Raw genomic sequence first — 16,094 nt, 5'->3', positions numbered from 1 at the left:
TCAGTGTCTTTTAGTTGGTGCTAACAACTTGTCTTTTATTTTCTTTTTTTTCAGGGGTCGTTTCCCAGAGTGGTACAATAAATTATATGGACACTTGTGCGCTGCCGAGGTGGCGCGGATACGTGATTCATTCACAGTGCCCATGGACAAATGAAAAAGCTGTGTGCAACAGACTCAACGGCGCCTTTGAACCATAGCACAGAGGACTCAAAATGACTCATTCCACCAGAGAGGAAGATGGGGTCCAAGCCTTTTAACTGTCATTTTAAGGACAAATCCCAGATTCTGGATTGAAGGACTTTTTTTTTTGCTTTGATTTTGTTACAACAGACTGATGTTATCGTTTTAAACTGTTCTGTTGGGGCGCTCAGTGTGCTGCCAAAAGGACTTGTGTCACACAAACACTTATCTGGGCCAAAAGTGATGTCGCTGATACAGGATGTGATCCAAAGGGTGCTATAGCTTCTGAGAAGCAAGGGTGTGTGTGAGTGTGGGTGTGTGTGTGTGTTTGCATGAGTGTTTAAAGCAACAAACGGTTAATACATACATATTCCTCGCACTGGTTTTCCAGTGGCCACATAATGTGTACATACAGTATTCTGTTGACAGTAGTGGATTGTGTCTGTCTTGTGTTACCTCTGTCCCTTTTTTCTGTTACAGCAAGGCACAGAAGGAGTAGTAGACAATATTGTGGTCAGATGACTGATGAATCTATGGGTGATGAAAGATGTGAATGTGCTGGTTATATGCAGAGTGAGTATAGAGACAATAGGTGGGATATGGTGAGATGACAGGTGGCTGATAGCAGGGTTTTAGTGTTTCAGGAGAGGAAGGCAAAGACAGATGAGAATCGGTGGCTGGCACACCAAAAAGAAGAGAAAGGTTTAAAGAAACGGCCTCATTTACTAACATACAACTAGATGTCTCCTCATTTTGTTCTTGAAGATACCAGGGCAAAAACTAGTTACTATGCTAGTAACAAGGCATATTGCAAAAAGCCAGGAAACAGTCATAAGCTCATAAAGAAGAGGTTGTGAACGAGGATCAGTGTTATAGAAAAGGAATGTTGTATATTTAACAAGATCACACCAACAAAGCTAGAATTTAATACCAACAGATCTACATTAATGGACCAAATTTGAAAAAAGCTAAAAACAAGTAGCTTTCCAATATTGAACTTTTCCTCAATATTAAAAGGTTTAAGAGTTAGTGTTGTTAAGAGCACAGTCAATTCACTTCGTCATTGTTTTAGGCCACACATCACTTGTATATGTTTAAAAAAAAAAATAAGAAAAAATATTGATTCGATGTATATGAGAACAGAAAAACAAACAATGCACTGTTCTCACTTGCAACAGAAACCTCTGGAGAGTCCTATAATAGATGAGAAGTAAACAGATAAAATGGTCCTTTTATAAAGGTGGAGATTTTACAGGTTTTACTGTAAAGAAGAGGGCAGATTGAATGTTTGTGATTTCAAAGGAAGGAAAACGATCTTTGTGTAAGCTTCTTTCTCTGTACTGTCGTGTCAGTGTTTTTAAAAGAAGTAAGAGATTTAGGTCCTCATAACCTTCTTCATTCATAACACTCATGCTTCAATCTGAGGGCGCGCGTATTTCGTGTTGAGTTGTATGATTAATTCGCTAAGCCATTGTTCCATATCGTAAATGTTCATACCTTAAACTGTGTCTCCGCCAAATAATAACGCATGACAATTACAGTTAATTTAAAACAAATATATTTATACCTCAGATATATGTTTGTTTTGTATCATACCATTTTATTTTATTGTAAATGTTAAGCTTCGTGTTACAGAAATGAACAAATGTTTTATCTTTTTTATTAATATTATTTCTGTACAGGTTAATCAAGGTGCACTATTAAATGTATTAAAATAAGAAATGGTTCATTTGTCATTTGTTTACACTACAGTTTTCTTTTTCGATCCAGACTAACTGTGGATTTTCATATCCACCTCTTTTGTATCTTCCCTTCATTCCACACCAGTAAATCCATGATTGAGCTGTATGCATAAAATAAGATAATCCTTTATTAGTCCTGCAGCGGGGACATTAACAGGGGGGGGTATCAACTGGCTTCGTAGATGGTGATCTCACTCGTCTAGTTTCTTACATAATAGTTTCATATAATAGAAGACAATGGAGTCTAATGTACCACAGCTGGCCTGGTCCAGACCCGGCAGACCCAACAATGAGGGGGTCAGTCATGCGGCAAAGAAGAAGTCCAAGGGTCAAAGTGGAGGCTAATGTACCCCTTTATGTTTCTAATCACATGACAAAACGAAAAATAGCCACATGGGGGAGAAAAAACGTATTTTCCGTGCACATACTGTATGAACGTTATTATGATCTAGAAACCTGGTCTGTGTTTTTATATAACTCAATACTTTTTCTGTGAACCATGAACCCTTCATGTACTCAGGAACTGGAGATTGACCAAAGCCTCAAAAGACATGAAACCACAGACGTGTGCTTGTTCTTGCCTTTGAACTTGAAGTGTGCATTCAACAGATTTGTCTTTACTTTTTCTTTGATTAACAGATGAAAAATAAACCTTTACAGGCAAATTCTGTTCATCTCCCTCTCTTTACTATCTCTTCTTCTGTTAGTGTCGGCATACACTCGCTAAGAATGGCAGTGTGCTTCTGCATGCACATGTGCGTGTGTTTTGCTGGGAACACAAACACCTCTGGGAGATTATGTGGGGCCAGATAAGGCTGACCAGGAGTCAGCACCATGGCTGCATTTCTGCCCCGTTTGAGAATCAGAAGGTTTCCCACATTGATAAATGAATACAAACATGCAAGTGCATGCTTCTGTCTGTGAGTGTGTGAGTGTGAGTGTGTGTGTGTGCATTTCTTCATACAGTTTGTCATGTATTTATCAGAAATGCTGAACTCATTCTGCAACAGAACAGTGTGAAGATTATTGCTGGATCCAAACCACTTATGTTTTTTTAATTCTTATTTTAGATTTGTTTTACAATTAGGGATCTCCCATTTTTTCCTCATGAACCAGAGATTAATTAGCCCAACTAGTGTGTTTGCAAAGATATAAAGGGCGCAGTAAGAATGAAAGATGACAGCCGGCTTCAACCAACTGCAAGATAAGGACAATTAACTTGTTAAATTATGTTAACAATCACATTTGTCTGCATCTTACTTGCACATGTTCATTTAGTCTTCATTGCACATTTCCAAGTCACCAGCCTTATCCTGTTTATTACAGATTGTTTAATTTATCACATCATATTGTGCAGTTAAAACTGTTTCCCCTGGTGTACGCATAATCTTGAGCAGTGAGTAGGCGTGTTGGGTCACAAAAAATCCGACATGCCAAATATCCGACAGGAACTGTGTGTGCTACATATCTTCATATGGACCGGAATGTTCTGATGGATTACATGGTATTGTTGTGGCAACAGAAATGGTATGTCGTCATTGATAACACCGTGTTTTAAGAGTCAACATGGTAAAAGAACAACAGAGAATTTAATCACAGTGTTTATACAGTTGACCTCATATCATTTATCATCATATATCCATTTTCCAGAAATTCCAAAGGCTGGAGGTAAAGCTATAAAGTAAGGAAAGACTGATCTAGCTGTTTGCCCTCCCAAAAATTTGTTTGGCGTACATACACCTACACACACACACACAAACACACACACACACACACACACACACACACACACACAAACACACACACATTATTTTACAGAGAGTCTAGTTGTTTTAATGGCCTAATCACTGGTGTCCCAGATATTGTAGGGTCAACTCCAAATATAGCTGTGTGTATGTTCATGTGTGTCTGCACATGTGTATGTGTGAGTGTGGCAGAGAGAGAGAACAGAGGTGGCATGACAGGGAAAATCAAACAAACAAGACGAGGACATATCACCATGTATGTATAGCATTCTTCTATTCAAGATATTTATCTGTTATCCTTCAATTGTTTTTTTTATTTCACCCGTGTGGCATTGAGCACATCCAGCTAAGGCCTTGTTGAAATGTCTCAGGTCAAACACAAGGGGTCACTGATCTAACTACAAGTAACTATTTAATGCCTGTTTTACAGATCAACACTGACCTCTAGTGGTTGTTTGGAATACAATGAAAATGGCTTAACCAAGGACGACCACCGCCCACTTTAACTCCTTGTCATACATTTCCTCCAGGAGCAATGTTTAACATGTGACGTATTCCAATAAAAATGACCGTCTGTATCTTATTGGAGTCATGTACCACTTTGACCACTAGAGGGCAGTGTCCCTCCACACTACACGAAGCTACAGCTGGTCCACGCCCTGTTTGTCCTCAGAAAACCCCAAACACATTATGCAAAGCCTGTCCAACCATTGTAGCACAAAACACATGAATAAATAGACGGATGAGCATGGCAGGAATACTGATCATTTATTCAGTGTGACTTCTCAACACAAAATGATTTCCAGTATGCCTGGTTTAAGGTTACAATTAACAGCAAACCAAATTTATACACGAATTTGACATATTTGATCAACATAGCGTTTGCAGAAGACATTTTTATGCTTCTTTTGTTGTTTTTGTTATTTTGCTATATACTTTTTTCTTCTTCTGCTGCTCATTAGACAGCTGTAATTAAAGTTCATCTTTTCATGCCTTGTTCATAGGAAATTATCAGACATGTTTTCAACAGAAGTGACCTAGAGCATATTATCTGTTTCCTTAAGACCAGAGCTTTTTGTTCATTAATGGACTGCTTTATTCAAGTCAAATTTATCAAATGTTTTTCAAAAAGGGATATTTCATGATTTTTTTTATTTTATATCCTTAACCTGCTGATGGATCATTTAAAAGGTCTGCAACCACATCAAGGTACCACTATATTCTTAGAAGGTCAATTGCTTTTGCTTTTCTGATTTCCTAATTGCACATTACTATCCTAAGCTTCTATGTTGCACAAAGCAACTCGGTGGTTATGGCCCAGCAATATTTCATTCCTCCAGAAGATGACAGGTGATGGAATAAGCATCTCTTGTGGCTGAGCTGTACTGGGTTAGGGGGAAGGAGGATTGGATGGTCTTCTGCCAAGAGGCAGAAAATAAATGCTAAACTTGAAAAAACAATCTGCCATTTTCAACCAATGGTTAGACGAAAAAAAAAAAATAATAATTACATAAAGTCGAAACTTGGTTGTTATAAAATCCTGTTACACAACCAGTTATGAAAGGGTTCTCAGGGTAAGTTTAATGACAGCTCCTTATTGATAAATAGGACTATATCACTCAGGGTATACATTACTGTTTTTGTCTTATATTGGCCTGCTGGTCCAGCCAGGGGATCAGAACCAGAGGACTCTGGGACGAAGGGGTGCGCTGTAAGCTGGCCCAGTTGCAACTAACTCCACTACGCTCTTTCCGTAGTTATGAAACTTCCGATCTCAGGTTTTGTAATCGAGCCTTGTCGACCAATCAGAGCTCGAGTCTGCTGTCCACGTGACGGTGTTTTTTTATGTAACAAACGCGTGTCTATGGGAAAGTCTGGTCCTCCACACTGCGAAGGACCGGGGCAGCTGTAGCAATGAATAGACACGTCAACAGAGGAAACCCTAAACACACTACATAACGGTTTGGGGTTTTTTTGTCTTCATTCTGACGCTACAATGTCGCTCCAGTCGCAAGTGGAGGAGGCGCAGGAGGCCAGAAGCGCCTTCTTCATCGGCGTCTCCGAGGAGGAGGAGGACCACCATCTCCTCATACTGCAGAGAGCCAACGCGCTGGCGTCGGAAAACTGCCTGAAGGAAGCCATTGATTTATTCTCAGTGGCTCTGCGCTACGGTCCGGTTCAGCCCGAGCAGCTGAGCACCCTGGTGGACTGCATCCTCCGCAACTTCAAGAGGAAAGCCGCCGCCGGGCCGGACGCGCTCTCCTCTCGGCGGCGGCGGCGGAGTCGGGACGCGCAGGAGAGCCGCGGCGGGGAGGACGTGTTTGACTGCCCGAGCTGTCGCAGCTTCCTGGGCGAGCCGGTGACTTTAGCCTGCGGACACTCGTACTGTAAAAGATGTTTACAACGACAGCTGCTCTCCAAGTGCAAGCGGTGCAGCGGAGCCGTAGCAGGAGGAGGAGGACGAGGAGGAGGCTCGGAGCAGAAAGTGACCGTCATCCTGTGCGCACTCCTGGAGAAATGGTTCCCCGGCGAGCTGAAGAGGTCCAAGACGCTGTGCGAGGTGGACGAGCTGTGCAGGAGCAGACGCTACCACGAAGCGGTGTCGTTAGCGACCGAGGCCATTCAGCGTGGTGCGTATTAAAATGTACCCCAACATGCATGCTTTATTTTATTTATTTAAAAAGAAGAGGGGGAGATGTTCCTGCTGCGCACTCTCAGTGAGCGCGCACGTCACGGGGACGTTTCCACGTTCAAATAATACACCTGAACACGAGTCTGTTTTTATTGTTGGAGGACACCGAAGTGCTTAAGTAGAGTTCTTAAGTATTTATTTTTTTAAAAAGTAGCGTTTTTCCCCCCCATGTGTTTTTTCGTGCCCCGCCTCCTCCCATGAGCTGTGGCGTTAGGGGGGGGCGGTCCTGCTTACGACATGGCCCAAGCTGCGCATGCGCGAACGACGCAGGTTGCATAAGGCAGGTCGTGACACATAGTGAGACGGGTTTTATAACTTATTAAAGGGCATTTGGGATTTTGTAACCGTTACGACTGTCATGAGCTAATTTCATTTAGTTTTTTTAGTTTTTTTTAACAATTGCCCCAATTTAATGGGGCAGGGTTTAAGGCTGGTGGTCCAATTCCAGCGTTATGCAATGAGAGAAACTAAGCTTTCTGTGTCAAATGACTTAAAAGTGCTTGTGGCAGCTGGTAAAAGCTTGTCTAAGGGAAGTCAATGAGATGCGCCTTTCACAAGTAACAACAATGGTCTCAAAGGCCCTTGAGCAAGGCACTTAACGCCCTGCTGTTCCAGTGGGGGTTGATCTGAAGGTTGGAAACTGCCTGTATGTTCACTGAGCAATCCCCCTGATTAAAAGAGGACATTGTGTTCTCATGGCCTGGCCCTCAGTGAGATCTCAAGGAACTAGTTGTAACTTTAGTTTTTTTTTTGTTTTTTTACAATTGAACCACTGAATCCTAAATTACAATGGTGACTTCCTTACATTCAGGTATTCTTTGTTACTGTAGTTATGTGGTTATACGCCTTTTATGGCCCAATGTGTAGCACAGTGTAAATTCTCAATCCTGAAAAAGAAATTAATGTTTGCTCGACAGTATGGCTGGAAATTGTTCTGGACCTTCACCTGGTTTATGGGAGCTTATGGAGACATTCATGGATTTGGGTCAAGTGATTTAACATACATGTAACCGGGCTCTATCTTGTACTGACGTCTCCTAAACTTCTGTATGATATGAATTTCGGTGACCCTGACGCCAATGGGATGACAAACAACAGTTAAGAGTTCAACATTTACCTTCTTATTAATAACTCAAGATATTTGCACAGTGACATATTGGGACATTGGACAGGCTGTATAAACATTACATCAGTTTGAAAATATTTCAGTTACACAACTCCCTGTGTTCTTGCATTAGGTAACTCAGTTGGATTTACAAAGAACATACTAGCTGATCGGCTGCAGTGCTAGTCGCATATCCACAATATATCTATGGTTATGTGTCCACTGGTTCTGCCCTGGGACCGTTGGTACATGATATAATTGGTTAAACAGCGATCATTTCTCCTCCATCGTGCATTCTTGACATAGATAATCCACCAAATAATCCTCCAAATCCATTATGTCTCCTGAAAATCCTCTCCCACTTTGCTGTAAAACGTATGATCTCCGTTTGTCATGTGCTTTAGTAAAATCTGACAGCGTTTAAAAACTTTCTGTTGCGGTAAACACTCCATACCAATGCAAATAGAAAATGCTGTAAATTTGCACACTAAATAATAGACAATTTGATGAAGTCAATATAATTAATATTATGGTGCATCTTATGTTCATTTGAGGATATTAAGAAATACACATTTGAATTGTATTTGTTTTAAATAAAAGGCTGTGCTTTCCGATATCTAAAGTTAACTCTCAAATAAAAACCTTTTCTAAAAGCAAATTAATCATTTTTCTTCCATCTTCTCCTGCAGATCCAGACACAACGGCCGTGGCCCGACTGTCTCGGGCGGAGGCATACATGGCTCTCAAACTCTACCATTTGGCTCTGGAGGACACAGAGTTTGGTCCCTGGTCCAGCTGTTCTGGCGAAGTAAGTCACTCTCTTGTATTCTGTTAGGCATGTGGTCACTCTTGGCTTTATGATAAAATTTGTTGTCTTATCAATGCCAGATAAGACACCATATTTAATGTCAGCTTTGCATTACTAGGTTGTGAACGCATGCTCACACTCTTGTCTTTGCTGAGGAGAGTCTGCGTTGTGTTCAGTCTGCCAGCCAGTCACGCTCCTCTAATATATCAATCAGCCAGTCTTTATTAGATCAGCTGTATCTTAAGATCGACACCCACAAGGCCGCAGACGGTGATCGCCTCATTTGTCAGGTCATGGGAGCAAAGTGACAAGTTAATTGTATGCCAGTTAACAGATGTCAGATTTTAACGGCAAAAGTTCGATGCGTGTCTTTGGTGCTGAATTCTTTCACAGTCAAAGAATCATGACATAATGTTGACCCTGTTTGATCGTTTGTTTACAAAACTTTTTTTAATGATCTCCTGCTATTTTTAGTTTTGTATCAAAGGCCTTTTCATCGGGTAAGTAAGTTACAAAAGAACATCGTGACTAGAGAAAGTTTGATTAAGGTCAAAGCCATCATAGACTATTTCATCAGTAACAGGAGACCAAATGTCTGGGTCGAAGCTTCGTAAATTCTTTATTTTCGGTGAAAAGTATGTCATGCGTATGTCATACAGATTTATTGAATATCATTGGAAGTATTGCATTTAGAAAAAGCTGCATCTCCTGCTCCAGTTTAAGAAAGTTGTGTTTCTCTCTGGGTGTTTTTATCCGTTGTTCTTAAGATGCATGTAAAGCATGAACACCTGACATCAAGAGTAAATGCTGGTACAAAAATATCATTTTTCTCTTTCCATCTTTCCTTTCTGTCCTTTTAGGCTTTGTTTAGGAAAGCTATGGTGCTGCAGGAGATGGGCCAGGTGGACGAGTCTCTCCAAGTCTTCCTCCACTGTCTGGCTGTAGACGAGGACTTCCCCGGTGCTAAGAGACAAGTGGAAAAGGTAAGATACATTTATGGAAAGGACTATTAGTCTGCTGACACTGTGGGAAGGGAAAAAATGTTACACTGTCATCCTAAAGTCTAGTCAGTTGAGTTGAAGTCACACTTTGTTAATGAAGGTCGGCTGGAGGAGCTAGCTTCAACACAACGTAATCTAATGCTTTAAGTAAAACTTGTGCCTTTGCATCAAGGAACCTAGGAACTGTTTGATTGGATAGCCGGGTACGTAAAGCTCAACATTTATTATTTTATTGCACAATAAGACATGTTAACATTTTGTGCAATAGTATCATATTATTATTGACAAGCTATTAGTCCTGTTTTCAAAGCTAGCATCTGATAGAAACTACATTGACTTGATGATACATCTTGTCATGACCTGGATCTTAAAATCCCACTAAAGCTTTATGGCGGTACCCCTTGTTTTAATGGGTTTTTTTAAATAGGATTTACATTGTGCATACTCATCAAAGCATAGAAAATGTGTCTTCAGTCTATAGACAAAAATGTATATAAGCAAAATCAGGTTAACAGTAGGGATCAGTCTCAGTCTGTCATGGAATTGCGTAAGTTGTTTGTGGATCAGGTCTTGTGACTCTGTCTGTAATGGCATTAGTACCAGATTGACCACGGCACTGTAGTTATGTAAGTGCTCCACAGTTGACTCCTGTATGCAGCACTAACTACGTTTTCAGAATATTGTGAGTTTGTTGCGTTAAGTTTCTGATGCTGCTCAAACTTAGTTTAATCACCTCTGAATCATCATTGTATAAGCAATCATCCAGTTTTTTCACTTGGTATGAAGTGTGACAAATTGATTGGACGTGTTTCTAATGGTTGCAGGTTATATTTACTTCTGGTTTCGAATTCCTTATCGCTCCGAACCTGAAAGAGATACTTCTCAGGCTACACACCAGTCTACGACAGTGTGGGAGCCGGATAGCGTGCATTAAAAGCATTTCAAATCAAGTTTTGAATCACAATTATATTGTCTGAAAGAACTTTCCAAAACCCATATGATTAAAACAGCCTATTAATGCAATAGTAAATGACAAGATGAGTTGACAATGATATCCAAATCCAAATTTGTTTTTGCATCCCAAACTCTTCTCAAACATAATCTGCCTCTCTAATGTGAATACTTAGAAGGAAATAGTGCACTTGCTGACAAACTGAACTGCCTTTCACAGATCCTGTGCGACTTGCTCTCCCCCGCTGATGAGAATGTCAAGGTCGGCCTGAGGGAAACGACACAGAACACGTCACCTCGCTTGCGTAATAAAACCCTGGTGGCCGACGCCGAAGCTCAACCATCGAGCCCGGTCCAAAGACAACACCAGGTCCGTGCCGCCTCAGCACACAACCATCTGGAAAGCCTTGAGGTACTAGCAGACTGAGAAATGACATCACACTGTTTTGAAGAATAGCTCTAATCATCATTAACTTGTTTTTAACCATTGTCTTCTGTCGTTATTCAGAAACGCTGGGAAAGCCTGGAGCGGCCTGGTCTTAGCAGAGCTCGTTCGCTACGGGCGCACGGCTCTATTTGTGGCGAGGAGGGGCTGAAGAGAGTTTGCTCTGCCCCTCAGCTGGGGGACCAGGACAAGGGGAGCCTGCTGAAGAGGAAGCTGTCAGTGTCAGACGCAGAACACTGTGTTGTTGACAGTGGAAGTAACAAGCTTAAAAAACAAGGTCAGTGGGCAATGCCACCATTTTATTGCTTTCTTTTCTTCCTAATGTTCTAATGTCAAATGTCTTCTGTTTCTGTTAACAGCAATATCTTTTATAAGAACTCAAAACATATAATTGTAGTAAAACTTAACCTAAATACAGACTTTTTGCAGGAATAATGTCCAATACGTTGGTCAGGCACTCAATCCAAATGACTAATGAACACATCTCATTTACCATCAACCTATAGAATGACTAATTGTGAAACGCTTTCTTCTTTGGTGGACTTAAGGTGTGGCGAAAGGCTCCAAACAAAAGGCCGTCAAAGCTAAGACCTGCAGAAGAGTTCCTAAGGACCTGTTGGACCCCAGTGACTTGGAGTGCTCTCTCTGCATGAGGTAAGGTCACACACCAGTGGGCCAAACGCACACATTTACCATGAGGTTTACACACATTGCACACTTGTAAACCGACTGAGGATTAAGAATTGACGATTTAAATGTTGCATCTCTGTGATCCATACAGGTTGTTCTATGAGCCTGTGACAACCCCATGTGGCCACACCTTCTGTAAAAGCTGTTTGGAGCGCTGCTTGGATCATATGCCCCAATGTCCCCTCTGTAAAGAGAGCCTGAAAGAGGTCAGAGACCTTCTTTGCATGTGTTGAATCTGGATATATATCTTTTTGTGCTGACTAAAATATATGTTCTTTGCTTTTCGGTTTTAATCAACGCATATCTTGCTGTCTCCAGTATCTAGCATGTAGGAATTACGTGGTGACAACTGTCCTGGAAATGCTGATCAAACAGTATTTGAGTCAGGAGTATGCAGAGAGGACTAAAACTCACCTGGAGGAGACCAGAGAGCTTTCTGAGTAAGCATTTCCTTCTCTGGCCTGGTGGATTCCAATGTTCATCATCAGCCGTTTCTGTAGCAGAAGTTTTTTTAACATGTTTTTCTACTTCTCTCCCTCCATGCAGTCTGAAGAATGTGCCTATCTTTGTGTGTACCATGGCCTACCCCACCGTGCCTTGCCCCCTGCATGTCTTCGAACCACGTTACCGCCTCATGATTCGCCGCTGCATGGACACGGGCATGCGGCAGTTTGGGATGTGCATTAATGATCCGCAGAAAGGGTAAGCATGCGAGCAGAAACACACACTTGCCAGCACATTTATTTCTATGAATTACAATATTAGAGGAACTTAAAACCGTTCCCGTTTAGGACATTAGAGGAACCACTGACAAAACTGCCATCTTCTGAATACACCAATAACAAAACGGTTTCCTCCGCTGCAGGTTTGTAGATCATGGCTGCATGCTGACAATCAGGAGTGTCCATTTCCTCCCTGACGGGCGATCAGTAGTGGACACCATCGGAGGAAAACGCTTCCGGGTCCTGTCCCGAGGAATGAAGGATGGCTACAGTATCGCTGACATTGAGCACTTGGGTGACACAAGGGTAAGAACCACATTTACATTTAAATGATATCATCTACAGTATGTTGTGCTCTTATAATCATACTCTGCTCTAAATCTGTGTCTTACATATGAAACCACATTTCAAGCCTATACGGGTTGATGGTGGGTGGGGTGTCGCTTTAAGTAGATTCGTTTATGACATTGTTATCATTCATTGCCAATTATTTTCAAAGGAATGCATTGTCAAGTTTAAACAGTTTGTTTAAACAAACAAGTGACTAAAGTTAACTGATTCTTCTCCACTAGGTTGAGGGCAGTGATGAGCTACAGAGACTACAAGAGCTGCATGATGCCGTGTATGAGCAGGCCCGCGACTGGTTCCAGAACCTCAAGATCCACTTCCACAACCAGATCCTGCAGCACTTTGGACCAATGCCAGAACGAGAAGCTGACATCCAGGTAAACAACCCCACCTCTACTTCCATCGGTAGAGATTTGCCCATTCCTGTCCAGATTAGATTATGTAAGGACTACATTGTGAACTGATTCCTTAAGGAGTATAAACTTCAACTACACATCAAATATTAGACATTACTGTCGAGTCATTTCTGCACCGGACAGTAGATGCCTCAGTCAGAGCCAGGCCAAATACTCCAACTTCATCCAAGGATGAACTGATGATATTTAGGTGGTCAAAGGTTAAGGTCACTGTGACCCCCACAAAACACATAATTCAAGAATTCATAGGCTAATCATGACATTTTAAACAAAAGTCTAAAGCCTTAAAAGGATAACATTTAAACAGACATGCATGTAAACTGCAACTTGAATGGTTGTTGGAGGCATACAACTGCAAGGCTGTTCTTCTAGTTTTACCGCTTTTTAATTAGTGGAAGTATTCTGCAGCAGTGATTATGTGGCAACATGTCATGTCATGCCAACTTTTCAAACAACCACATTTGCAGATAATCAAACCAACCTTTTATATAATATTGTATTTATTATTATCATTATCAGAACCGGTATTGGCTGAGCATTAGGAGTATTTTTCTTCAAAATAAGGGTTTGTGAAGCTTTCATAACCTCATCTGACACAGGAAGACACTGCAGATCCTTAGTCTGAAATTGGATCATCTCATGACCCACTTGCCTTTAGGGGAAACCCACATTACCTCGGATTCACCTGCTTTAGAAGTAATAATACCCTAACATAGTTGATGTGTGTGTGCTCAGCTCCGGCTCAAAGCCTGCAGGGTTGAAAGGAGATTACAGCTCCGCTCTGAGGGCAACCATGGGGCGGAGTCCATTCACAATGTAGGCTAAAGAGCTTTATGGGTGCTTCATAACTAATCCAAGCCGCCCTGTTGCGTCATAAGAATGGCATTAGGAGAATCCCCAAATATAAAAGGAGTGTTATGTCATTTTGGAACATGTTTGTTCCAGGAAACAATACAGCAACTCCTTGCCTAATGACCTGTGTAAAATCTCAATCTGTAGCACAGGTGCAGTAAGTAACATTCACTTGAAATCCTTAGAAATGTTAAGCACATTTGGTAACTGGATCAGGCTTTTTTCAGCCGGGTAATTCTGACATTGATTCCTCTGGCAGAAGTATTTCTCCAACTTTTTTCCCACACTCTAACACTGCTCCTCCTCTCTTCTAGGCGACTCCTAATGGTCCGGCGTGCTGCTGGTGGCTGCTGGCCGTCCTGCCTATCGACCCACGATACCAGCTCTCTGTGCTCTCCATGACCAGCCTCAAAGAACGCCTGGTGAAGATCCACCACATCCTCACGTATCTGCAGAGCATCCCCAACAACTAGAGCTTCCCATTCTCATCACCACAAACATCCTTTGGATTTAAATGACATTCAAGCAACCCTGTATCAACATCAACACCAACCATCTGCCGTTTGATCATTCAACTCTTCATAAACTAAAAAAAGCTTACACGAGATAAAAGCAAAGTTGAAACATCCTTGAACTGTGGATCACTGAAACCAGAGATGTGGTCAAACCACCTCAGGGATATTTCCACTGATGCATTATTACTTTTTTGTGACTCAAACTATTAAAGAAATAATAGAAATATGACAGCAGCTATTCTCATCCGCTATCCTTCTTAATGCTGTTCATTTTCATGAGGACAACCATGAATGAACTCGTTGAAATGAGAAGAGCAGCTCCTATTCCACTTGGTTGATCTTTTGTTGATACTGTTGAATGTGACGACAGAGAGAAGTTTATCTAACAATCGACCTTCAGTGTACCTTCTTGAAGGACAGCACATTCAGCGCTGAGGTGAAGAGAGTATTATAGTTTGTGTTAAATCATCTCTGTTGAGACCTTTTGAAAGGGATGAGGGTTTTTTTTGTTTTGTTTTGGCTGCTGGCTCTAAGGTTTATGTTAATATGGAGGAGGAGGTGAGGTGATTCTGTGAAACTAAATCCTAAATGCTGAAAGTCCCCAAAAAAGTGATTACAGGATGTGGTTTAGATGAACCATAGAAAAGAGATTTGTGCAAAACCAAGTGCAACTTAAGGCCGGCATTCGTGTACCAAACACTCATGAAAGTATTAATCTATATCTTCCGAGCATCTTGTTCTTTCTAACTCACTTCTCCCACATGCTTACCATGCACATCTTCCATCGCTGCCTCTTGTTAGCGGCAGGGACTCGCCTGTTGAACGAATGAGCCTATCTTTGTTTCTTCCCATCGTTTTCCACTTTGAGTTTCTTCCAAGTTGTCACGCAAACATCAGCCATTTTATCCCCTCCTGACATCAGGTCGGAGGAACGCTCACATCACTGGAATCTCATCTAGATTCTCAGCTTTTGAAATGCTTTTCTTCCTCTCACAACTAACCTTAAGTCGCACACACTTCCAAAACGTTTGTTTTATATTGACCTTTGGAGATGTCTGGTTGTCTGGTCAGGATTAAGTGTTGAAGTGTTCAGTGGTTCTGTTCATGTATTATTTCTCTCTCCTCTGAACCAAAAGATTCAGCTACACAATACATAAAGTTCTATTTAATTAATTTATAAGTAAGAATACTATTTGTACATTCTTCCCACATGTTTGTATGACAAATGTTATGGGGTCTTGCAATATTATGACAAATCAAAACAAGACAAAAACAGGTATGATTACAACTGATGGGTAAACGTTATTCTGTATTCACAGCTGATCCTTTTCTACTTGGAGGACAGAGGACTTTACTAGCAGTGCTTCAGTCAGGACTGCATTTGCCTTACACCATTTTGCATTGTGATTTAAATGACACGATACGTTGGCTTTATTACCATTCCTTTTTGCCATAGTGAGAAGTATGTTTTAATTGTACTTTTGTTCTCTACGTTGGTTTAAGGCGCCATTAGTTCACAATGTGTATAAATAAATCTTAAAGAAACACAATTAAAGTCAAGTCTGTTATATTTAAATCATCTGTTAAAGTGCTCTTTGGACAGATCTTGCTTTTTGGTCGGATGTTTAAGTTATCGATTTTCATTAATAAATGCACTTCTTTTTCCAACTTTAGCCTCGGTGTCCACTGTTTGATCAATTTCATAGAAGGCACTGAGCAATCTAGCATCATGAGTCTTTACCTCACAGGAAGGAGCTCACTTAAAGCTCCCAAATAATCCGATTTAATTGAAGTATTTCTAGATAGCATTGAATGTTAGTTACATAAACACATCTGTATGTATCATTAGTCAAGAGTTTCAACACAAAAACTCAACTCAGGA

General features: G+C 41.1%; 2 protein-coding genes across 5 annotated transcripts in view; both read left to right on the top strand.

The window, feature by feature from the left end:
- Positions 1-1,872, top strand: part of dlc1 (DLC1 Rho GTPase activating protein) — a 78,351-nt gene extending 76,479 nt beyond the window's left edge. For all 4 annotated transcript variants that reach the window (XM_054603895.1, XM_054603896.1, XM_054603898.1 and 1 more), the window contains one exon: positions 55-1,872. In XM_054603895.1, the coding sequence (XP_054459870.1) occupies positions 55-154 (100 nt within the window). In that variant the 3' untranslated portion in view covers positions 155-1,872. The remainder of the gene's footprint in view (positions 1-54) is intronic.
- Positions 1,873-4,471: 2,599 nt separating this feature from the next.
- lonrf1l (LON peptidase N-terminal domain and ring finger 1, like) lies at positions 4,472-15,881 on the top strand. Its single transcript, XM_054604516.1, has 12 exons — positions 4,472-6,297; positions 8,154-8,272; positions 9,133-9,255; positions 10,445-10,636; positions 10,733-10,946; positions 11,218-11,323; positions 11,451-11,565; positions 11,678-11,799; positions 11,906-12,061; positions 12,225-12,387; positions 12,654-12,806; positions 14,012-15,881. Exons 1-12 carry the CDS (start codon positions 5,664-5,666, stop codon positions 14,168-14,170), a joined length of 2,256 nt encoding a protein of 751 aa, XP_054460491.1. The 5' UTR covers positions 4,472-5,663; the 3' UTR covers positions 14,171-15,881.
- Positions 15,882-16,094: the final 213 nt, after the last annotated feature.

Source organism: Anoplopoma fimbria, chromosome 9 (genome assembly GCF_027596085.1).
Source record: "Anoplopoma fimbria isolate UVic2021 breed Golden Eagle Sablefish chromosome 9, Afim_UVic_2022, whole genome shotgun sequence".
NCBI lineage: Eukaryota > Metazoa > Chordata > Actinopteri > Perciformes > Anoplopomatidae > Anoplopoma > Anoplopoma fimbria.
Note: the sequence above shows the minus strand (reverse complement) of the source record. Positions and strands in the feature narration are given on the sequence as shown.